Genomic DNA, 24370 nt, shown 5'->3' on the forward strand with positions numbered 1-24370 from the left:
CTCACTTCATCCCAATCCGCTGCCCCAAGACCAGACAATGTTAACATTCAGATGTAGCTTCGTAGGTTCAACAGCATCTGGCCAGAGGGCACATTTCCCAGATGCCAGCATTAAGCTACTGCCTTACCCATACCTAAGCCCAATAAGGACAAACACCTCCCTTCTAGCTAATGTCCCATTCCTCTCACCAAATGTGTTTGCAAAATAATGGAACTTATGACTCATGTCCTACTGGTATGGCAGCTAGAGTCCCACAATTTACTACCCACCGCACAGTGTGGATTTTGAGTGCAGTTCACCATCTTGTCATTTTGTCCACTCATGTCATGAATGGTTTTCTGCAAAAATCCCAGACTGTGGCTTTTTGAAAAGGCTGCAACACCTGGAGAATTTGTATCCTCCGTATCTCTACACATGGGGCTTCCTTGGCCGCATTCCCCATTTCCCTCAGGAATTTTTAAAAGACCAAGTTTTCATGGTATGTGTGGATTCAGCTTTGTCTTATCCAGGGAAGTGATGTTCCTCGGGGTTCCATCCTGAGCGTCATACTCTTTGCTATCACCGTTAACCAAATAATGGCCTGTCTCCTGCCTGATACCTCCAGCTCCCTTTTTGTTGACGATTTTGCCATCTATTGCAGTTCTCCACGGACCCGTCTCATTGAGCGGTGTCTTCAGCAATGTGTCTATCATATTTACTCATGGAGCATCAACAGTGGCTTTCGCTTTTCCACTGACGAATCATTTGTTTGAATTTCTGACATCGCAGTTGGTTTCTTCCATCGTCTTTACATCATGAGGCTGTTGCTCTTCTGTTTGTTGAAACTATGAAATTTCTGGGGCCCAAGCTCAAAAGAAAAATCTCCCGTTCTCCCCTGTGTCGTACCTGGTGGCCTGCTGTATGCGGTCCCTCGGTATCCTACATGTCCTCAGTGGTACTTCTTGGAGAGCAGATTGAACAACCCTCCACCATTTGTACTGGTTCCTTGTCTGCTTGAAACTAGACTGGGTGTTTCGTTTATGCATCTGCACATCCGTCACTCTTACGCTGTGCCAATACTGTCCGTCCCTGTGGCATCCATTTGGCCACAGCGCTTTTTACATCAGCCCAGTTAAGAGTCTGTATGAATGGGCTGCCGAACTGCCACTGTCCTACCATCAGACTTCCTCCTCAGCAGATATATACAACATTTGTGTCCAATGCTTGGCCATCGATCCTATGCCTCCATCTACGTTGATGCCTCTGATCACCAGTGTGGGGTGTGTCCGTCTTCTCTGTTACCTCCTGTAGTTAGCTTTTGGCTCTTGCTCTGGCCCCATAATTTCAAGCTACCTGCCAATTTCCTGATGGGTGTGAATCCTTCACCACCTTAGCTTCGTGTGGCAGCCCATGTTCACCCTGGCCTTCATTCGCTTCCTAAGGACACTCATTCTGTTGCCTTCATTTTCATGACCTACGCACGGAACTTCTCGATTGTACTTTTGTTTACACTAATGGCTCTCGGACTGACTGACTGACTGTGGTGTGGGGCGTGCCTTCGTGATTGGCATCAATGTTTTTTTTGTATCAGCTTCCGGAACATTCTTCAGTATTTACAGCAGAACTCTTCCCCCTGTATCAGTCCATGCAATACAGCCAGTGACACAGGCTTTTCAATTGCATCATCTGCTTGGACACTCTGGCCCTTCAAGGCGTCTTGCTGTACACCTTCCATCCTTTAGTGCAACAGGTCCAGGAAAGCTGTCACTTGCTCCCTCTTGGCGGAGCCACTGTGATGTCTGCCCCCCCCCCCTTCCCCCCCGGGGGCTCACACTTCTTTTGTCAGTACGTGTGTGGTGAGCACGGGGCCCCGAACTATTGCAGCTTTCCTTCTTTCCAGGGCTGCATATCCTTGCCCTTCCCCTCCATTCCTCTTCTTGCTCCTTCCCCTTCCCCTTCACCCTTTCCTCTCCCTCTCTTGGTGTCCTTGTTTATGTTGGCCCCGCTATCCTCCTGGTTATGTTGGTTTTGCGATTTGGTTTTGTTGCACAATTACCTCACCTTTTGGCATTCCCTGGTCCCCCTCTGGGGTTTGACCTCCATTACTAAATTTCTATTCCGTAGTGTGAGCCATTTGAGGTAGAGCACCTTACCTAGTGTCTCCGACGTGTGCCCTCCTAGTTCATTCCACCTTTTCTTTCATGTCGTTGTGTGATGCTAGGGTGCATAGCCAGCACGGTAGCCAGCCTGTGTGGTGGGGTTGCTGTGTACCCTTTTGGTTGAGCCCCCTGAACAGACAGGGATCACACTTCTGATACCTGAGCTATGAACTCCTCATGTAAGCCTAGGAGTGGTTGCTTGTCCTGGAGCATCGGAACTCACGGCAGTGGCCGCCGTGCCAGGCGGCCCTCGCTGTGGCTGGGTGGCGCCCGTGGGGAGAGCCCCTGATGGAAGTGGGTGGTGTCAGGGCGGACGCTATGCAAATGAAACGCGTACAGGTCCAGAACTCTGGCCATTCTTCTGCGGCCATCTCTCCACATGGAACTGATTCTTTTAGTGCTGCTTCTCCTGCCCCTTCGGCCTTCCCTTCCATGGCTACCCCCCTGGGAGGAGGGTCAGGCCCGTCGGTTAGGGGGAAAACCTTTCTCCTGCTATCTGGTTTGCACCAGGACTGATAGGGATACTTTCACCAATACCAAACCTTTTATTTTTTTGTGTAACACTTTGAAGACAAGTTTGGCGAAGTGGACTCTCAGAACAAGATGCGGTCGGGTTCGCTGTTGATCAAAACTGCTTCAGTTGCCCAGTCTGTGGCCCTTTGTGCCTGTAACAATTCCTGTGTCCATTACCCCCTACCAGCCTCTAAATATGGTTCAAGGTGTGATTTTTCACGGGGACCTCATCCTTCAAACTGATGAGGAACTTCGGGACAATCTCGGATAGCGGGGTGTTCACTTTGTTCGGTGTGTTCAGAAGGGTCCGAAGGTCAAACACATTGATACTGGTGCCTTTATCCTGGCCTTTGAAGGGGATACCCTCCCTGAGAAAGTAAAGATTATGGTTTATTGATGTGACGTGAAGTCATACATCCCACCTCCAATGAGGTGTTTTAAGAGCTTGTGTTTTAGACACGTCTTCCCGCTGTTCGCAGGCCCCTCTCTGTGGTGACTGTGGATGTTCACTCCATGAGGGGAGTTCCTGTGTTCCCCCTCCTGTGTGTGTTAATTGGTATGGCAATCATTCTCCACATTCACCAGATTGCCCAGTATATAAGAAAGAAAAGAAGATACAGGAGTATAAGTGCCTTGATTGTTTAACCTACACTGAGGCTCGTAAGAAGTATGCACGTCTTCACCCTTTGTCCATGGCGTCTAGTTATGCTTTAGTTGCATCTTCACCCGTTCCTCCCCCTTTCTTACCCAGTTCTGAACCCCTTTCTTTCCCCCCTCCCCTGCAGCTCCCACACCCTCTCCTCTGGACTCCGCTCCTCCTCTCCAGCTGGAGAAGTGTCCCACTCCTTCGGCATCTGCCGGTCAAGGGCGCCTCTTCCAGGATACCCCTTCCTGGCACCTTCGAGGCCAAAGGTCTGCTGCCACGCGACGACCGCGAGAACCAGTCTGTGGGCCCCCAGGTCACCCGATCTCTTTGTGTTCCCGATCTTGCTGCAACTGGCTCCCTTATGCAGCCCTCCTCAATCTCAAACAGAAAAGAAGAAGAAACATAAATCCTGAGACAAGGAGCCTCTGGTGTCACCAGGGGTCTCATCCCCAGCTTTGCAACCTGATTGTGACCTGTTGTTCATGGATGTTGACCCCTCCTTGTCGGAGACGGGTGGTGACCCGGCGGCATGACTGGCTTTAGCCTGTTCAACCCCCATTCGAATCGTCGTTCTGTGGTTATCCAATGGAATTGTAATGGATATTACTGCCACCTTCCGAAGTTGACATCCTTATTTTGTCTTACTCTGCAAGTTGTGTGGTTCTACAGGAATCTCATCCGTACAGACGTTGCTAGCACGTGGATTGCTCTTCAAACTACATTGGAAGCGGTTGCTGTTATGGTCCACCTGGACTCTGAGGTCACGGTTTGCAATCTGTATCTCCCAGGGACTCTTACACCTGCTGGCTTAACTGCCCTTCTTCAGCTACTTCCTCCACCCTTCCTCCTTCTCAGGGATTTTAATGCTCATCGTACTTGTGGGGCCGTGCATTTCCATCTAGACGAGGTCTTCTCATAGACCAGTTTATTGCAGACCACGACCTGTGCCTTCTTAATGATGGCTCCCCTACTCATTTTAGTGCCGGTCATGGTACCTTTTCTGCCATTGATCTTTCTCTTTCTTTTCCCTCCCTCCTCCCATCATTACACTGGTCACGATATGACGACCTTTGTGATAGTGACAATTTCCTGTTGATTCTCTCGCTCCCTTCCAGCTCCCCGATGAACAGGTTACCTCGTTGGTCTTTCTGACGCGCCAATTGGTCTCTATACACTGCACAGGTCATATTTTCTCCCTCTTTGTCGGGTTGTATTGATGACGTCCTATGTGGCGTGTCTGACGTGATTGTTTGCACTGCTAGCCTTGCTGCACTGTGCTCATATGCACCATTTCGCTGTCAGCAAGTCCCATGGTGGAGTACGGACATTGCCATTGCCATCTGTGATCGCCGTCGAGCTTCGCTACACCTTAAGAGGCACCCATCCGTTGCCAACCTTATTACCTTTAAACGCCTTCGTACTAAATCCCATTACTTAATCAAACAGAGAAAACGGATGAGTTGGGAACGCTTTGTTTCTTCCCTCGGTTCTACTGTCCCTATGTCACGGGTATGGGCTACACTTCGCTCTCTCCAAGGTTGCCATCGGCAATCCATCCTCCCAGGCTTTCACCTCCCGGGTGGCCTTTGCATGGACCCGTTGATTCTCGCGGAACATTTTGCGACAGCATCAGCCTCTATCCGGCTGCTTTCCTTCACCAGAAACAGCGGGCCGAAGCTTCCGCCTTATGTTTTACCCCTTGTCAGTCAGAATCTTACAACGAACCTTTTACTGAATGGGAACTTCCTCATGAAACGGCGCCTGGCCCTGTCGCCATTCATAACCAACTGTGTCGCCATTCATAACTCAGTGCTCCACAACGGCAACATCATCTCTGCGTGTTTAACCGTATTTTGCTCCGGGGTGACTTCCCTTCTCAGTGGAGGTATAGTATCGTAGTTCTTGTCCTCAAGCCTGGTAAGAACCCCCTGTTTGTCGAAAGCTATCGAACAATTAGTCTGACAAATGTTGTTTCCAAGTTACTTGAACGGATGGTAGCCCATCAGCTCAATTGGGTCCTTGAATCTCGGGATCTATTGTCCCCTTAAGAGTGTGGCTTCCAAGAGGGACAGTCTCCGATCGATCATTTACTTTGCTTGGAATCTGCAGTTCGGCAGGCTTTTTCCCAGCACCACCATTCGACCTTCAAAAGGCCTATGACACAGCTTGGTGCCATCTCATCTTACTTACACTTCATCAGTGGGGTCTTCGGGGCCCACTCCAGATTTTTAACCGCCAGTTCCTGTTCAACTGGTCGTTCGGGGTTCGGGTTGGTACTGTTTTTAGTTCTCCACAGACCCAGGAGAATGGCATCCCACAGGGTTCTGTATTGAGTGTGCTTCTTTTCCTCATTGCCATCAATGGATTTGTGGCCTCCATTGGTCCTTTGGTCGCCACTGCTCTGTATGTGGATGATTTCTGCATTTGGGTTAGTTCCTCTTCCCTCCGTGGAGCTATACGGTGTGCCTCTGCATGGACCCTCTCACATGGGTTTCAATTCTCTCCTATAAAATCGCGGGTGGTCCACTTCTGTCGCCGTACTACGTGCCACCTTGATCCGGAGCTGTATCTCAATGCACAATAATTACCTGTGGTCCCACAGTTTCGTTTCCTGGGTCTTCTTTTCGACAACAAGTTGACTTGGCTGCCTCATATCAGACTTCTGAAGGTAGGATGTTTCTGTAAACTCAAGTGTCCTTCACTTCCTTGCCCACATCTCTTGGGGTGTGGACTGCTCCATCCTTCTCTGCCTTTATCGACCTTTAGTGCTGTCTCACTTGAACTATGGTTGTAAAGTTTATGGTTCAGCCGCTCCTTCCACACTTCACCTGCTGCATCCGGTCCACCATTGTGGTATTCTTATGCGATCGCTATCCGTTCCTCTTCTCCTCATCCTTCCTATTCTATCCTGTTCCCAGACCATGGACGTCACCCACCTGATTCCCCCCCCTCGGGCGGGTTTACCCGTTGGGCTCCGCCTTGCGTCTCTTCGCTGTGATTATCAGCTTCCTTCTTTGTCCTGTCTCCCACACTTCCGGCCCCCCCCCCTCCCCCTCCCACCCTTCCCCGTTTAGTTCCTCAGCCCCGAATTCGGATGGATCTCCGCCGAGTCCATTCCCCTGATGGTGTCCTGTTGTTTGTTCCAGCGAATTTCATGGGAGTTTCAGGATGCTGTTGTTTTTACACCGGTGGCTCTAAATCTGCTGATCGTGTGGGATATGCCTTCATGTCCTCTGTTGGCATGGAAAATCATCTCCTGCCACCTACATGTGGGGTGTTTACCGTGGAGTTGATGGCAATTTCCCAGGCCTTTACCTAGGCCTCTACCTTTATGAAACAGTCCCAACACAACCGTATTTTGTTATGTATGGACTCAATGAGTGGCCTGGCTATTGACCGGTGTTTTTCCCGCCATCCCTTGGTCTTGGCCATCCATGACCATCTCGCTGATCTTCACTGTACTGCTTGTTCCGTTGACTTCCTTTCGGTCCCTGGCTCTGTGGGTATTCCAGGTAATGAGCTTGCTGATCATTTGGCTGGGGGAGCAGTCACTTATCCCCCACTCTCTGTGTGGTGTTACCGCCAGACACCACACTTGCTAGGTGGTAGCCTTTAAATCGGCCGCGGTCCGTTAATATACGTCGGGCCCGCGTGCCGCCACTATCAGTGATTGCAGACCGAGAGCCGCCACACGGCAGGTCTAGTCTAGAGAGACTCCCTAGCACTCGCCCCAGTTGTACAGCCGACTTTGCTAGCGATGGTTCAATGTCTACATACGCTCTCATTTGCAGAGACGACAGTTTATCATTGCCTTCAGCTACGTCATTTGCTACGACCTAGCAAGGTGCCATATTCATCTTCAAGAATGTATTCTGAACAGATAATATTGTGAATCATGTACCGTCAAGAGCGACGTTTATCATTAATGGATGAAAGTTAAGTATCAAACTAATTACATCCGCTTTCTGAATTCTCATTCCTTGTCATGTTCCAGATCTCATGTCAGTATAGTTCTTCCCTCCTCACGCCAGCCTGCATGAGCTAAAACGCGTGCATTTTGGCCTCCATTCGTAACACGGTGTTGGCTCTTCTGCTAACACAACACTCTGTAACCTCTCCCGCAGCGGATTTACGGCTTCACATCAAATCCCATTTCGCACAATCATGGGCCAACTCTTGGGAGGCTACTCCCCTGTCTAATAAACTTCGTGCAATTAAGGTGACACCAGTCCCGTGGCGTTCTACCTTTCGCCTCTCCCGAAAGGCCTCAACCACCCTGTGTCGCCTCCACTTCAGCCATACCAGACTGACCCATGGCTTTCTTTTGCGTAATGAGCCACCCCCACTTTGTGGTTGTGGAGACTCCCAGTCAGTAGCCCACATTTTGGTGGAATACCCACTTCTTTTGCCTCTGCGTACTAAGTACAGACTTCCCCACACTTTTACCTTTAATGTTGGCTAACGATTCCCGGATGGTCGAACTGGTTCTCAGTTTCCTCCATGAAAGTGGTTTTTATTTTCAGTTTTAAGGTTTTTAATCTCACTCTGGTGTTGGGGCAGGGCGGTAAGGGTTGGGATGTCTCGCACTGTAAGCTGTGTTTGGAGATTCCTGACTCCCCTCTCTGGCCAAGATCCTTTTCCCTTATGCACTTCTACATTCTAGCGGTTGAACGCTTTTAAATAGCAGGTGGTCTTGTTTCTACTGCTTCAGAGGTGGGATGTTTCCTGCCTCTAGCAGAGCCTTGTAGTTGCTCTCTTGCTGACTTCTATCATTTTATTTTTGCCATTGACAACATGACTGCACTTTTACGTTTTTTAGCCTTTTCCCTTTTATCGTTCTGACTTTTACGAGATGTCAAACTGTCTGAATGGACCACATTTGAAACAAGGGACTGATGACCAACTGTGATGTCTGACATGTGGAATAATCGGGTCAACTGCCGGATGTTTGTGTCGCTCTGGCACAATATTTCGGCCACGTAACTCGTTGCCTTCTTCGGGTGCTACCTGAATCACCTGAAGAAGGCAACGAGTTACGTGGCCGAAATATTGTACCAGAGCGACACAAACATCCGGCAGTAGACCCAATTATTCCACATGTCAAGATCTCGCCAGGAAAGCCTGAAGAGTTACAACTGTGATGTCTGTTTGAATTCCTGGTCACATCGGTCTGACAGGAAACAAGGCTGCTGACGTCCTCGTACCTTAGCCTGCTTGTTCGTAAATTTCCTCTTATGATCTCTGTGCTGCCGTCTGTCAGCAGGTGGTGTCACTTTGGCATCACCATTGGTTCTCCCTTCACAGGAACAAGTTCAAGGTCATTAAGCCTCTCCCAGCCGCTTGGACGACCCCCTCTTGGCCCTCTCTCCGTGTGGAGACCATTTTAGCTAGGTTGCATATTGGGCACTGTCTTTTTAGTCATTGACATTTGTTAAGTGGTGCTCACTCACCACTTTGTGCTCATTGCTCTCAACCTTCTACAGTCCACCATTTCCTGACTGAATTCCCTTTTTTTAAACCATTTATGTTGCCATTTGTGTTTGCTGTCATGTGTTACAGGCAGTTTTAGCGAATGATGCACAGGCTGTCAACTGTGTTTTACTTTTTATTTGTCATAGAAATACGGTGGAGGACATTTAATATTTATTTCAGGACCTCCATTTCTTATGGCATATTTTATAGACCTTTCTCCACATCACTGTCTTTAGCTGTCTTCTCTTCCGTCTATTGGGATTATTGTGTAGTTGTTTTTAACTCCTGTCTTTGTCTTCGTGTTCTACAGTTTTGACATGGGTGTGTATGACCCTAGTCGTTTCTGTGCCCTATAACCAAACAAACAAACTGAAATTGGGACTCATCCGATCAGGCCACTGTTTTGCAGTCTCACCTAAGATCCAACCTGTATGTTAACGAGCTCGGGAGAGACGCTGCAAGCGATTTTGTTCTGTTAGCAAAGACACTCGCTGTTACAGCCCATTCATGCCAGATTTTGCCACACCGTCTTAAAAGATATGTTTGTCCTACGTCCCACATTGATTTCTGTGGTTTCTTCATGTAGAGATGCTTGTCTGTCAGTACTGACAACTCGATGCGAACACTGCTGCTCTGTCATCAGATGGAAGGCCATCAGCCACTGCGTTGTTCTCGGTGGGAGGTAACGCCAGAAATTTGGTATTCCCAGCACCTCTTGACACTGTGGATCTCTGAATATTGAATTCCCTAACTATTTGCAAACTGGAATGTACACGTGTCTAGCTCCATCTACCATTCAACTTTCAAAGTCTGCTAATTCCCACTGTGTAGCCACAGTCATGTCGGAAACCTCTCCTCATGAAACACTTGAGTGCAAATGACAGCTCTGCCACTGCGCTGCGCTACTATACCCTGTGTGTGTGTGTGTGTGTGTGTGTGTGTGTGTGTGGTGTTTTTTTTTTTTTTTTTTTTTTTTAAAAAAAGGAAATGGGTATAATTAATACACTGGAAACAGCTATTCCTTTCCTTTCTCTTCCCTCTCCCTTCACTTTACATTTCTTTTCCCTCCCCCTGCTCCCTCACCACTGTAAATGTTAAGAAGGAATTTATTTCTGTGTGTAGGTTTATCTCAGTGGATTTAGTCTTGACGTCTGTGAAAATCTTAGGAAGATACTAAATGCAGGAGGAGCAACAAGATTCAGTGTACTTTCAGATCCAGTGTCCCACATTATTGTTGGTGATCATGTACCTGAAGATGTAAATTACCTGAAGAAGAGTGGAATCAGGTGAGTTGAAAATATTTCTTTGCTTCATCTACTGAATTATTTCATGTGTTACTGACCTCTGATCTGCAGTGCCTTAGTATTATTTTACTGACAAAATAATTGACTAAATGGGCTATACACAATATTATTCAAAGCAATGACAGTACCAGTAGTAACTTGTTCAAATTGGATAGGAACTGACACAAAAGATGCTCTCTGATATGCTCCCTTATGTTTCTTTCTTTTTATATCTGTTTTTTCTCATAAACATGCATTTGGTTCAGAATAACAAATTCTGTCTCCATGGCTGAGGCAGTAAATGATAAGTCATTCCATTCTACTCCATTATGTACAGGGTGTATATTGCTCCAGGACAATTGGGAAATCTGAGGAAAGCCTGGATATTTTTGTAACTGGGGAAAAACCCGGGAATTTTCTAGAATTCCAGGAATTTTTTGTTGTTTTAGTCTTCAGTTAAATTTTTGAATTTTTGACTTGTGAGAACTGATAAACAGCAAAATGTGCCAAAGCCTTTAGGATCAAGACTGTGGAATAATTACGACAGCAAACTTAATATGTTTGAGATAATTCATTATGTTTTTAATATAGGCGGAACATTCAGTGACTGCAGTCTTACACTTGGGTATCTCTTGAATTTCATACTATACATCTTATCTGATTTACAGACCTCATGTCGTAACTATTGACTGGTTGCTTGAAAGCTTGAAGCAAAGACGTCCTGCTCCTGAAGAACTGTTCTTGGTATCTGGGAACAATGCAAAGCCTGCTGAACCACCATCACCATTGAGCAAAAAGGTATGGTGCTGATATTGAATATATGGCTCAGTATGCAATAATACACCAGAATCAGTATTAATTTTTATTTCTCCTTTTTATTCTCCTCTTGGCATAATCCATATCACTTCAGGCAGAGGGGGTTACCTTCATAGTCTCAGATGTTATTGATTTTAGCATATGTTAAAATACAGGAGTAAGTAAGAAACACACATTTTTTTGTTTTCTCCAAAAAAATTTCTGGCCCTGAGGTACAGGCCTCCAAAGATAAGTGCCAACACCATTTTGAAGATGTGATATTCGGAATTTTTTTTTTTTAATGCTGTATCTCTGCAACATTTCTAGTTATTTTGTTAAGAGTTTTTTATTTGAAAGAGAATTGCTTTATGATTACAGTGATATCCTCCATTTGGACGTATCTGTTGAAGTTCTCGTACTGTCGCCTTTTGAACTTTTTTGCAATTTACAGAATTTTTTTTTCTTTTTCAAAAATGCCAATTTAGATAAAGTTACATTTTTTTCTCTTGATTAGTACCATGTAGTACAATATTCTCTGTAAAGGAGAGCTTCCACTTTTAAGTTCAGGGTGTGTATGACCCGAGACAACCGGGAGATCCGGGAAAACCCATTAATTTTTTCATTCGGGAGAAAATTGGGAATTTTTTAGCATTCCAGGAATTTTTCATTGTTTTAGTTTTCAGTTAAATTTTTGTAATTTGGACTGGTAAGAACCGATTCTCTAACAAAGGATATTACTGTATCCTGATACTCCAGAATAATACGTCAGCAATGAAATGTAAATGAGATAAAAAAACGAAAATAACTTAAATTGCAAAGGAAATGCGCCCAATAAGACGACACACACAGTGCTCATGCAAGCATCTGCCAACACCAAAATGTGTCAAAGGCTTTAGGAAGACTATGCATGCTTCATAACAACAAATTGCCTCCGATGAGCGTGAAGTCACAACTGTTTACATTAGATTCATTTTAGCAGATACGAGCGGGCTCATTCGCATGCGCAGTTGAGTCGCATTTGCACAGTAGATTCTCCCTGTTCTGGCTACAGGAATGTGACTGTTGGCTGTGCAAGCAGTCGCAGCAAGCAGCTAGATGCTACCGGGAAAAGGGGCTGTCAAATTAATATTCTTGTGGAAAAAAAAACTTGTTTCGCAAAGCGCCTAATATCCACCCCATGTTGGTCTATCGATTATTCATATGATAAACGCATACCTGTTGGTTTCTGAACATTTTTGAACATATTTTAAGTTGATTTCTGAGTGAATCGTAAGTTGATTTCTGAGTGAATCGTAAGTTGATTTCTGAGTGAATCGTAAGTTGATTTCTGAGTGAATCGTAAGTTGATTTCTGAGTGAATCGTAAGTTGATTTCTGAGTGAATCGTAAGTTGATTTCTGAGTGAATCGTAAGTTGATTTCTGAGTGAATCGTAAGTTGATTTCTGAGTGAATCGTAAGTTGATTTCTGAGTGAATCGTAAGTTGATTTCTGAGTGAATCGTAAGTTGATTTCTGAGTGAATCGTAAGTTGATTTCTGAGTGAATCGTAAGTTGATTTCTGAGTGAATCGTAAGTTGATTTCTGAGTGAATCGTAAGTTGATTTCTGAGTGAATCGTAAGTTGATTTCCGAGTGAATTGTAAGTTGATTTTTGAATGCGTGCATAGTGTACGTGATGTCTCTGTTGTAAGAATCCTCGTCACATCTAGAAATAAACTTTCCGCAGACAAAGGGAGATGAGGCTATACGAGCTCAGCGGAATAAAGCCGAACGGATGAATGCCAATTGCTGTCTGGTTATGTAGTTGATTGGGTTTGCGAAAGATCAGTGTTGTTATAATTACTAGTGAAATACATAGATTCAGACTACCACAATGGAAATAAACGACTAACAGGAATAACAGGTGAGGAAGATAATACTTTCCGGGACTGGACCAGACTCTGAATGTGGCTCTCCAGCAGGGATATGACTTCCTCAAATCCTGCCCTGAAATGAGATCCATCCTTCATGAAATCCTCCCCACTCCATCAAGAGTGTCTTTCCGCCATCCACCTAACCTTCGTAATCTGTTAGTTCACCCCTATGAAATCCCCAAACCACCTTCCCTACCCTCTGGCTCCTATCCTTGTAACCGCCCCCGGTGTAAAACCTGTCCCATGCACCCTCCCACCACCACCTACTCCAGTCCTGTAACCCGGAAGCTGTACACGATCAAAGGCAGAGCCACGTGTGAAAGCACCCATGTGATTTACCAACTGACCTGCCTACACTGTGATGCATTCTATGTGGGAATGACCAGCAACAAACTGTCCATTCGCATGAATGGATACAGGCAGACAGTGTTTGTTGGTAATGAGGATCACCCTGTGGCTAAACATGCCTTGGTGCACGGCCAGCACATCTTGGCACAGTGTTACACCGTCTGGGTTATCTGGATACTTCCCACCAACACCAACCTACAGTTTGTTGTGAAAACTTGAATTTTGTGTGTATGTTTGTGTTTGTTTGTGTCTCTTTCGACCTGCCAGCACTTTCGTTTGATAAGTCACATCATCTTTGTTTTTTTGATATATTTTTCCCACGTGGAATGTTTCCCAGACATATTTCATATGTCTGCTTGTGTCTGTATATGTGTGTGTGTGTGTGTGTGTGTGTGTGTGTGTGTGTGTGTGTGTGCGCGCGCGAGTGTATACCCGTCCTTTTTTCCCCCTAAGGTAAGTCTTTCCGCTCCCGGGATTGGAATGACTCCTTACTCTCTCCCTTAAAACCCACTTCCTTCCGTCTTTCCCTCTCCTTCCCTCTTTCCTGATGAGGCAACAGTTTGTTGCGAAAGCTTGAATTTTGTGTGTATGTATGTGTCTGTCTGTGTTTCTATCGACCTGCCAGCGCTTTCGTATGGTAAGTCACATCATCTTTTTTAGTACAGCTAAAGATACATCAGTATTATCTTTTTTTTTTTACAATTATTTATGTACACTTCCCTCTCTACTACAATATTACTACAAGTCACATTCTTGTGAAGAGTACTTTCACTCCCCACAACATCAGTATAAAGAATAATAAATTGCTCATATATCATGAGGCTTTATATACAATTGGTTTTGAAATTTATATCTTTGCATGCATGTCCTCACATGCATGCCTTCACCCACAGGGAAGACTTACCTTCCAAAAATTAGAAAAATTCGGAAATGCTCACTATGGAGACTTTTTTTGTAAAAAAGTAAAAATAAATCTTTCTCTCATTCTTTGTTACAACAGTGTTTTTTTCAATTAACGTGTGACTTCGAATTATTAAGTTATACATGCAAATATACATACTTGGTTGTACAGGTAGTTTTTGTTCCAGCAAGCATATTCCAGTGGAGGGCTTTTGTTTTAGATGATAATAGGTTATTTAAATTTTGAAATTATGATTTCTGTTTATACAATTTCAAAGAGACAACATTCCTGAGACCAAATGATTTCTTTGACTTAGGGTACACCAAACGATAAGTATTAGGGTGTGGATTTTCTATGACTTCAAAAGGCCCAATATAGATATCAAAGAATTTTTTAATTTCTGAAGTTAACATTTTTGATTTTTCATGAGATTTGACTGGAACAAGATCTCCAATTTTGAAAGTGGTTAATTTTACCCTATTGTTATGTCTTTTATTCCTCTTTTCCCCTTGTTTCCTCATAGTTTCCCTGATAATATCTTCTCTCTCTTGCATAGTTAAAGGTGTACATTTAGGAAATTCAGTAAGTTCTAATGTAATATTTGGAGGTCTAATATTAAACATCATCTCATACGGTGAAAATCCTGTGGAACTATGTTGTACGCTATTCATAATATCTTCAAAATTTCGAATGTGCTCAAACCAGGTTGGATGTTTATGGCTACAATAGGTTCTGCAAAGCCTCCCAATTTCCCTCATATATCTTTCTGCAGGATTTGTGGATGGAGAATAAACAGATGTAAGTATATGCTTCAATTTTGATCTTTCAATAAACTTTTTCCAAATTTTAGAGGTGAACTGTGAACCATTATCTGATAATATAGCTTTTGGTTTACCCACCTGTGCGAAATAATCTCTTTCAATTTTTATTATAATTTCATGGCTAGTAGCTTTTTTCACTGGATATAGTTTAATTAATTTTGAAAATACATCTACCATAACAAATATGTAACAGTGACCACCTTTACTCTTTGGTAACATTCCATATAAGTCCACAGGGATAAGATCTAAAGATTTTTCCGGAATAATGTTTTGCATCTCTCCACCACGTCTTTGATTGCTCACTTTAACGCTCTGACATTTGTCACAGGTTGCCAATTCTTTTCTTACCTTCTTTCCAATATTGTAAAAATAAACGTTTTCTTGTATCTTTTGAATGCACTTCTGTATCTCTCAATGATCAAAACTTTCATGTATGTGAATGATCAGCTTTTCAGCATCTACCTTTGGCCAACACAGTTTCCAATTATCAGAATCTACATCTGTTCTCCGAAATAAAATCCCCTTATGTAATTTGTAAAATTTACAAGTTTCTCATACCCCTTCTTGCCTAAACATTCTTTGATTAATTTCCAACTTTGATCTAAATTTTCATTTTTCCTAATTTTATTACACATAGTTCTAATTGTTTTCTCATTTTCCACCCCTTTCAAGTATCTAATTTTAAATTGCCTTTCCTCCTCTTGTTCAAAAGTCTCCTTTTCTCCCCCAATTGGTAACCTTGAAAGTGAATCAGCTACTACATTCTCAGAACCTTTTATGTGCTTGATTTCAAAGTCAAACTGTTGCAGAAATGTTGCCCATCTGGTCAATCTACTGTGGCATCATTTGCACTCTTGTAAGTAACTCAAAGCTTTGTGATCCGAAAATACTATGGTTTTTTGTCCAGTAAGGTAAATTCTAAATTTTGTGAAAGCCCAGTGAATTGCCAAAAGTTCCTTCTCTGTGACTGTATAATTTTTTTCATGCTTGAGCAACATTCTGCTTGCAAATGCTATGGTACAATGTATCTTAACTCCATTCTCTACTCTTTCTTGAAATAACTCTGCTCCAAGCCCATAATTACTGCTATCAGTGTTCAAACAAAATGGTAAATTAAAATCAGGTCTGTGTAATAAGTGTTGCTTCCTCAACTCTTGCTTAATTTTATCAAACTCTTCCTGACAACTTTTATCCCAAACCCAAACAGTGTTTTTCTTAAGTAACTGACTTAAACATGGTGCATTCAGACTCTGATCACTTATATGTTTTTGTTAATAACCGCATAACCCAAAGAACGACTTTAATTGTTTTTTAGTCTTAGGAATATGAATTTCTGAAATTGCTTTAATTTTTTCTGGATCTGCCAAAATTCCCTTGTCTGTGACATGACCCAAAAATTTTAATTCAGAAACTGCAAATTTACATTTCTCTAATTTCAATGTCATCCCCCCTTTTCTAAGTTTTTCACAAAGTGACTTCAAAATCCAAAAATGTTCCTCCCAATTTTGCCCTGTAACCAAAATGTCATCTACATAAATTATCAGTTTAGATACAAGTTCTTGCCCCAGTACATGATCCAAAGCTCTTATAAATTCGGAAACAGAAGAATTTAACCCAAATGGCACAACACAATATTGGTAACTCTTACCATTGTACAAGAAAGCAGTATATTTTCTAGAATTAACCGAAAGTGGTACCTGATGAAAACCCAAGGTTAGATCCAAACTTGACACATAGTTTATATCTGTAAATTTATAAAGTAACTCGTTAATATTTTCGGGATGGTCTGCCTGTCTGAACAAAATTTTGTTTAAGTGTCTAGAGTCCAAAACCAAACTTACTCCGCCATCTTTTTTCAAAACTGCTACTAGAGGATTATTATATGCACTGATACTCCTTTCTATTATATTACATCCTTCCATCTTTTTCAGCTCTTTCTCAACAGCAGGTCTTTTTGATATTGCAATACTGTTTGGTTTTATGAAGAATGGGTCATGAGGTTTTACCTGAAGCTCACACTGATAACCCTTTACCCTACCAGGTATGTCACTGAAAACATCACTGTATTCCCACAGCAGATTTTCTAACTGTTGTTTTTGCTCCCCAGATAAATTTTGTGTTTCTGAAATTTTCAAATTTACTAAATTCCCAAATTAAACTTCATCAGTATCAAATCTATGAATTTCAATATTCTCCAATCTATTTTCTTTTAGTAAATTGATACTGTCAAAATTTCCATTACTCTGATCACCAAGTGTGTTCACAAAATTTGTCTGAATGTATTCCCTTTCAATAGTTTCTATCAAACGTTTTCTTCCAACCCAATCAAATGCTGTATTTACTTTTACTATCCAATTCATACCCAAAAGAAAATCCTCATTAAATTCCTGAATTACAAAACATCCATGTGTGAACAACTTGCCTTCAATTAAAAATGTCACTAAAGCCTGGCTTTTTACCAATTTACTGCTCTTTCCAGTAGCACCTTTTATCTTTGCCCCAACAACTGGCATTTCAACATAATCTTTCCCCGCTTTCAATTTCTTGCTTAGCCTTTCAGATATTCCCGAGATCTCACTTCCTGTATCAATTAAACATTTACCAATCCATGACCCAATTTGAACTTTTATATAAGGACTGCAAAACTGATCACTTTTCTCAGAACCTGTATCCTCATGTAATAAATCACTTTCAGTTTCCCCTAACCTATACTTATCAGAATCATATGGTATATCATTACATGTATTATTTGTCACAGTTATAAAATTTGCACAAGATACAAAATGGTCATTAGTACTCTCTATTATCTCAAATGGCCAAGAATTTTGATCCAAATCACATTGTATACTATTGAAGTACTTATCCTTCAGATTTTCAAAAATAAAATATCTCATTTTTTTCCACCACTCAGGACATATAGTTTCACATACATTAATAAGTATCTTTCTAAAGTTCTTGTCAAAAGAAATAGTTTTACTATTCAGCCATAGATTCATAAGAAATGTGTGTGTGTCATTAGTACCTGTAAATGTTTCACTTAGGCTAGAAGTTCTACATGTGTCATCATTATTTGTGTAGTCAGATTCTTTACCAACAACATCAAAATTCACACTTTCACATACACCCTGCTTGCGAGCCTTATTCATCCTGGTAACATCCCTGGGAATTTCTATAATATTCTCACTATTTAATCCATTTCCAACCATGTGTATACCCAACTCCCTATTTAAACTAATGAAACACCTTTCCTCAAATTCATCATCAATACCATTACCATCATTACCAACTTTATCATCAACATCATTGTCATTATACATATTCAGGTCATACACATTCAAATTATCCCCTAAAATATTATTTCCCCTTTCTAAAGTTACCAGATCCCTTTCACCAATATTTTCATTCTCACAGCATGCATTCTCTATTTCATTCACACACGTCTCTGAACTACTACAAATTACATCATTTGACAAAGTGTTGTTCTTTTCTGCCCATGTGTAAAACTCTGTCAAATTAAATGAATCACAATTACTTTTATCTACTGTATTTTCTTGTGTACTGAAAATTTTATCTTTATCAATATCATCATTATTTTCCTCTTGAAATTTTTTCAATAAGTAACAACTAATAACCTAGTTTAGGTTTTGGAACTGTCATGTTTGGGTTTATGATAGTCACATCCATTGGTCCTCTCATCATGCTCACCTTCTGCCTCAACCTTACGGACCTTCTAGGGGGCGTCTACTTGTGTTTTATTTCCTGAATTACAACTGGTTCCTGTTTGAACTGCTGATTGTGGTTCTGCCAATGTCTCTGATCAACATTTCTGTTCCCATTCCTATGCCAAACTAATCTGGTTGTTGGTAGTTTCTGTTGTACTGATCTCTAGCAAAATTTCTGTGATTTTGATCCCTAAAGTGTTCTCTATTTTGTTGATTATTTCCGTGAAAATGTTGTTCTTGTTTTGGATGAAAATTATGGTCCTTCTTTTGAAAATTGTTATATCCCCCTGAATTTTGACTGACACCATGATAATTGTTTTGTTCCCTTTTTTGAAAGTTATCATTTCCCCAATTTTGACCATTACCTTTATGAGTAAACCCACTGTGTGTTCTTGTTGTTACCCTATCCAACTTTTCAATATAATTGAGAAACTGCTCAACATTACTATCAGGACAATGAACTAAACCCAACTGCATTGCTGATGGCAATCTTCTCTTTAAGGTATCAGTTTTGATCGTCATCCAAAGGTTTTGTTAAATGAATAAGTTTTTGAAGTTCACTTTTGCAAAATTGTTTCATGCTCCCATCTGATTCTCTATAGTTTCTCCCATTCAAATATTCACTTTTGATTCTAGTTTGTTTAAGATCATCGCAAAAATTTTCCAGAAATTTTGATTCAAATTCTGAAAAGGTCATCCCCACAGTTACAATCTGGTTTGCCCAAGTCAAAGCTTCCCCTTCCAAGAATTTCTTCACAAATTTAATTTTCATATCGTGTTGAGTGAGGTAAAAAACAATCCTTACAATACTGTATAAAATCAACGGGATGTAAGGGTCCATCTACCGAAAAGTGCTTCACTGGAATATTATATACAAGATTGCATGTGTTGACATTGTGATTTTTGCTTTGAAATTCAATGTCAAAACTTTCAAGTTTTTCGCTAAGTTCTTTGACAGAATTTTTGTTTTCTAAATCACTGCATTCTACTTTTTTTCTAGAGTAACCAAAAGATTGTCAGTTTTTTGTTCTACATTTTTTACTAAAACTTTTGTGTTCTCATCCAAATTTTTATTTTCCCCTTTTATCTCATTAAAATCAATTAAATTTCTTTCCCTATCTGCCAGTGACTCATTTTTTACTGTATTAATTTCATCGCTCAATTTAGCATCAATTTCATTTACTTTTGCTTCCACAGATTCAATTTTTTCCTCAACACTGCCAACTCTTACGGTATATTGATAACTTTTACTTATGGACCGTCTGACAGCAACTGAATAAAACACAATTTTAGTGCCATACGCGTTTCGCCTTTATTTTCTGCAAGGCATCATCAGTGGCAGGTTGCATGGACAGTTTCTTACATATTAAGCTCCTGTTGCATTTTTGGTGGTGTTCTTCTTCTTATTAATGTCAATTTGCGGTTTTCTCCACATTCCACAGCACTATGCACTGTGCATTGGCGTTAATAAGAAGAAGAACAACACCAAAAATGCAACAGGAGCGTAATATGTAAGAAACTGTCCGTGCAACCTGCCACTGATGATGCCTTGCAGAAAATAAAGGCGAAACGCGTATGGCACTAAAATTGTGTTTTATTCAGTTGCTGTCAGACGGTCCATAAGTATAAGTTATCAATATACCGTAATATTACACGCAACTGAGGAAGACAGTACTACAAAAGTTGAACTGCCAACTCTGTTCGAAACATCACCCACTTGGGTATTAACTGCTTGGACTTGCAACAAAATATTATCAATTTTTTCATCCCAGTAAGTCTTATTGTCGTCAACTGATTGTTTAATTTCTTTCGTGAAATTTACAAGAAAACTTTTTAAATCAAATTGATCTGTTGTTTCTGTTTCATTTGACCTGTCCTGATTTTCAAAGTCTATTAAATTACTACTTTCTACTTTAGGCACAATACTCTCGAAAATCTCATAAATCATTGTGAAGAAAAAAAATTTATACACAACAATACAAAACAAGATAAAAATATTGTTTATCAAAATACGCGGGTTTCGTGACTTATCTGGAGCACTCTTCTACTTTTGCAAATCCACGTTTTCCATCCATGTGATTGTTGACCAAAATTACTTCTACTGTCGAAAATTATATATTTTGCCGAAACATTTCTTCTCCAAAACTTTTACTTTCCGATGAACACACATACTGTAACACACATTCTGAAAAACTGGTATGAACACACAAAAATTTTCTTCTTCGTAGCACTGTTGAAGATCACATGAACACAATATCCCGGCTACAGTCCACAGTTGAAATATTCTCATTATTTTTATTTACTTAAATTTGGCATATTTCGTGACAGTACCTTTTCTGTGAAATGGTTACAAGATGATATTTGTCTTGGCTTCAGTCGTCTAGTGGAAGTAAGATTCCACAATGCAGTTTTGTCGGCTGCAGAAATGACCTGGTTCAATGTGTTTGCCTCATTTTTGGTGCTTCAAATACCATTTCTTCGAATGTGGCTTCTTCTTAAAGTTTATATAAAACAAGTAGTAACATAATTCATTTTTTTCTGTTCACTAACAAATATTTATAACAGCGACCTGCACATTATTTTACCGTCAACACACACAGAGTTAACTGCCGAGTGACTACAGTCAAGGACGACTCCAGCGTCAAAGACATTTTACACAACACACAAGCTTCCACTTGTAACCAGTCTCTTTGATATTCTTCGTCACATTTACTAATAGTAATCAATATGCTTTCACTCTCAAAAATATAAGTAAATTAGCATATAATAAGGCAAATTACAATTAAAAAATTCTGACAAAAATATAAGAAAATATTTACAATTTGGTATCGACAAATCCGGTAGAAAATAACACATCTCCCAGATCCATTACAGGTCCAAACTTAAAAAACAAAGTTGAGGAACATAGTAGCAAACCCCCCCCCTCTCCCCCCACAGAGACAGAGAGAGAGAGAGAGAGAGAGAGAGAGAGAGAGAGAGAGAGAGGCAAAAACACATGTAATCGCAATCCTCTTCAATACTTTGTGTGCAATCTGTCTAAATGAAGGAAATTAAATGTACAATATAATGTTAATGCAATAATTTGTGGCAGTGAATTTCAGCTGTTATCAAAAAGTCACAGATGTGTAACAACAAGTAAACAACTCATCAAAAAATTGAAATTTGTGTCCAGGTACAAGGTAATAGAGCTGTTTTCCAACCTGCTGCGACAACAAATTATATGTTCAAAACAAGTCTTTTGAGAGGTCATCCTTTCTGCTCACCCATAAGCAAAAATTGATGAACGTGTTCAATTAAACCGAAAAAATCACAGCAGCTAAGGGAGATTCCATGATGACTCATGTTACATTTTGAAATCCGTGTTTTATTATGTTGACTTGTTATCAATCTATAAAACCATATTTTCATTTGTAAATCATCATTATGTATTGTGATATTCATCCAAAGACCTCGAATTGATATTTAAGCAGGGACGGGCTTTAAAATTAAAAAGAAAGAATGTAGTTTATATTGTGATACATGTTACAAATTTGGGACATCCTATTTCTAATGTACATTTTAGGTCAAAAGTGTCCTCAAACTGTTAGTAGTATGGATCTGGTTTTTATAACAGAAAATGCATATTACGTTGGCATTCAAATGACACAGTTACAGATTTCTAAAAATAGTTATACCATGTAAAATATTGTAATATATTGAAAAAAGTGCATGACTCAGTGTTACGTGACTCATGTTACATGCTACTTGTTGCTGGAAAAACTTTTTCCTGCAAGCAGAGAAATGAAAATGTGATGTTATGTCCCTAATAAGATAAACTTAACATTAGCATTTCACTTTTTAAACACTTTGAAAAATTACAAGAGCATGACATTAGGGAAAATAAACTGTACATTCAATTAAGTCAGAGCGCTGAAAAAAATCAAGTGGATTAATGTTCTTTATAATTTTGTACTGTGTGTACAGAATTCCATTACATTTTACAGGCCATTTCCAATAGTGACCAGCACACTCCATTGCACCGACTGGGTATGAATTTCCAAAAATTGTACGTACTTCTCCGGCATTGAATTTACTGCCGTATTCTCCTTTCTACCAGTATCCAGTTTTCACAGTTTCTTTAGTTTCTTCAGTATGATAACCTGCAGCAGGGAAATTCTTTGGAGACACCGGATATCTTTGTAGTACTCCCTTTTCGTTGTGAGAGGAGTGAATGCTTCGTATGTTTGGTGCTGATGATACTGAAGAAAATATTTGAACCAGATTAAGTTTCACATTGATTCCTTGAATTTCATCAGTAGACATATGAAACACCTACATAATTGTGACACTTGCAGCTGCCTGAGCAAAAGTTGATGCATCACGTACTATGAATTTTCCCTTTTTTACCGCATTCCACACTTGCCATTTTGCAACTGCACCAATTCCATCCACAACTCCTTTACCATGGGATGTAACAAATAAGTTCCAATAGATTTCTGCATTGTGGAATGAATGAAATTGAGATACAGCAGCAGTAATATATTTTTTTTTAAATTGTGAGGCAGGTCCATCTGACCAGATTGAAACTACCTTTACTTTTTCAGGTATAATTGACAGTACCTTGCTAATGTATGCAATCACAGTATCCTTGAAGTGGATTAAGTTGTCTGAAACAAAACAGTTGATTGTGAGAACCTGAATGCCACAGTGACACATGCCATTCCCAATAGCGACCAGCACACTCCATTGCACTGATTGGGTATGAATTTCGCAACTGCACCAATTCCTACAGCTCCTTTATGGTGGGATGTAGCATCCCTCTATCCAATAGATTCCCGTTTTATGGAATGAATGAAATTGAGTTACAGCAGCAGTAATAACTTGTACTTCTGTCCAATGTGCACTTTGCACCTCATCTCTATAAACACAGATACCATTTTCAGCAAAAGCAATATGCAGCAATGCAAACTCCTTATAATCTTCTCTCAGAACCATTTCTGTTTGCTGATAATAAGATGCAGCCTGAGCTCTCTTTGTATAGCAATGAAATTGGACTGCATTTCGTTGGTAGCCCTAGTTTTCAGTCCATGAATACAACAAATAATGTTTAATTTGGCAGACAGGCTTTTTTGGGCGCTTCATGAGAAAATGTCGAGCAATAGTAAATGTAATATCTTCTTTATGTGACAGGCTCCTCTGTTTATCTTTCCTTTGTCCCCCCCGACCATGCTCTATTTAAGTTAACTCAGACACTGTAAGAGTGTAAAACGTTGCGTGCACTTTACTGCATAGTTCGGCCATCTGTTGGTAAAATTATGAAGTATTACGAAGCTTTATTGTACGAGCGAGGCGAAGCGAGCGCAGCCGCGGCTGAGCGGCGAACTGGGCAACTTCGCCAGGCTTCTGTACTTCATGAATGAACTACTTCATTTGAACGCTTCACGGCAAAGAGTGAAATGAATGAAGTAGTTAACGGGAATGAACGAGTTCGACCCATCTCTAGACTGAGGGATGTTTGTCAATATGGCCAACTCTACGTTCTGAATTTTTTCCTACCTGTGAGAAGAGATGGTTGCTAATAGGAACTTTTATGAATTGTGAATCACATGCAGTATTCTCTTCACCATAAGAGTAATACGAATACAAACATTTTGCCACGTATTCTTTCGTGTTTGCTGCTCTCTCATTTAAATTCTGTCTGCCTAATAAACTACGAAACTAGAGTGAGACAACAGCAAACGCGGAAGATTATACATATCATGTTATATATACCTATTATTCTTATGCGTAGTAGTGATACAGTCAGAAATGAAGCACGGCAATTGACTAGATTTTTAAATC

The 24370-nt window shown here is 40.9% G+C and overlaps 1 protein-coding gene across 4 annotated transcripts in view; it reads left to right on the plus strand.

The window, feature by feature from the left end:
* Positions 1-24370, plus strand: part of LOC124781688 (DNA topoisomerase 2-binding protein 1-A-like) — a 274059-nt gene that overhangs the window by 104211 nt on the left and 145478 nt on the right. For all 4 annotated transcript variants that reach the window (XM_047253880.1, XM_047253881.1, XM_047253882.1 and 1 more), the window contains 2 exons: positions 9892-10055; positions 10721-10850. In XM_047253880.1, coding sequence (XP_047109836.1) covers positions 9892-10055; positions 10721-10850 — 294 coding nt within the window. The remainder of the gene's footprint in view (positions 1-9891; positions 10056-10720; positions 10851-24370) is intronic.

This window comes from Schistocerca piceifrons, chromosome 1 (genome assembly GCF_021461385.2).
Source record: "Schistocerca piceifrons isolate TAMUIC-IGC-003096 chromosome 1, iqSchPice1.1, whole genome shotgun sequence".
Classification (NCBI taxonomy): Eukaryota; Metazoa; Arthropoda; class Insecta; order Orthoptera; family Acrididae; genus Schistocerca; species Schistocerca piceifrons.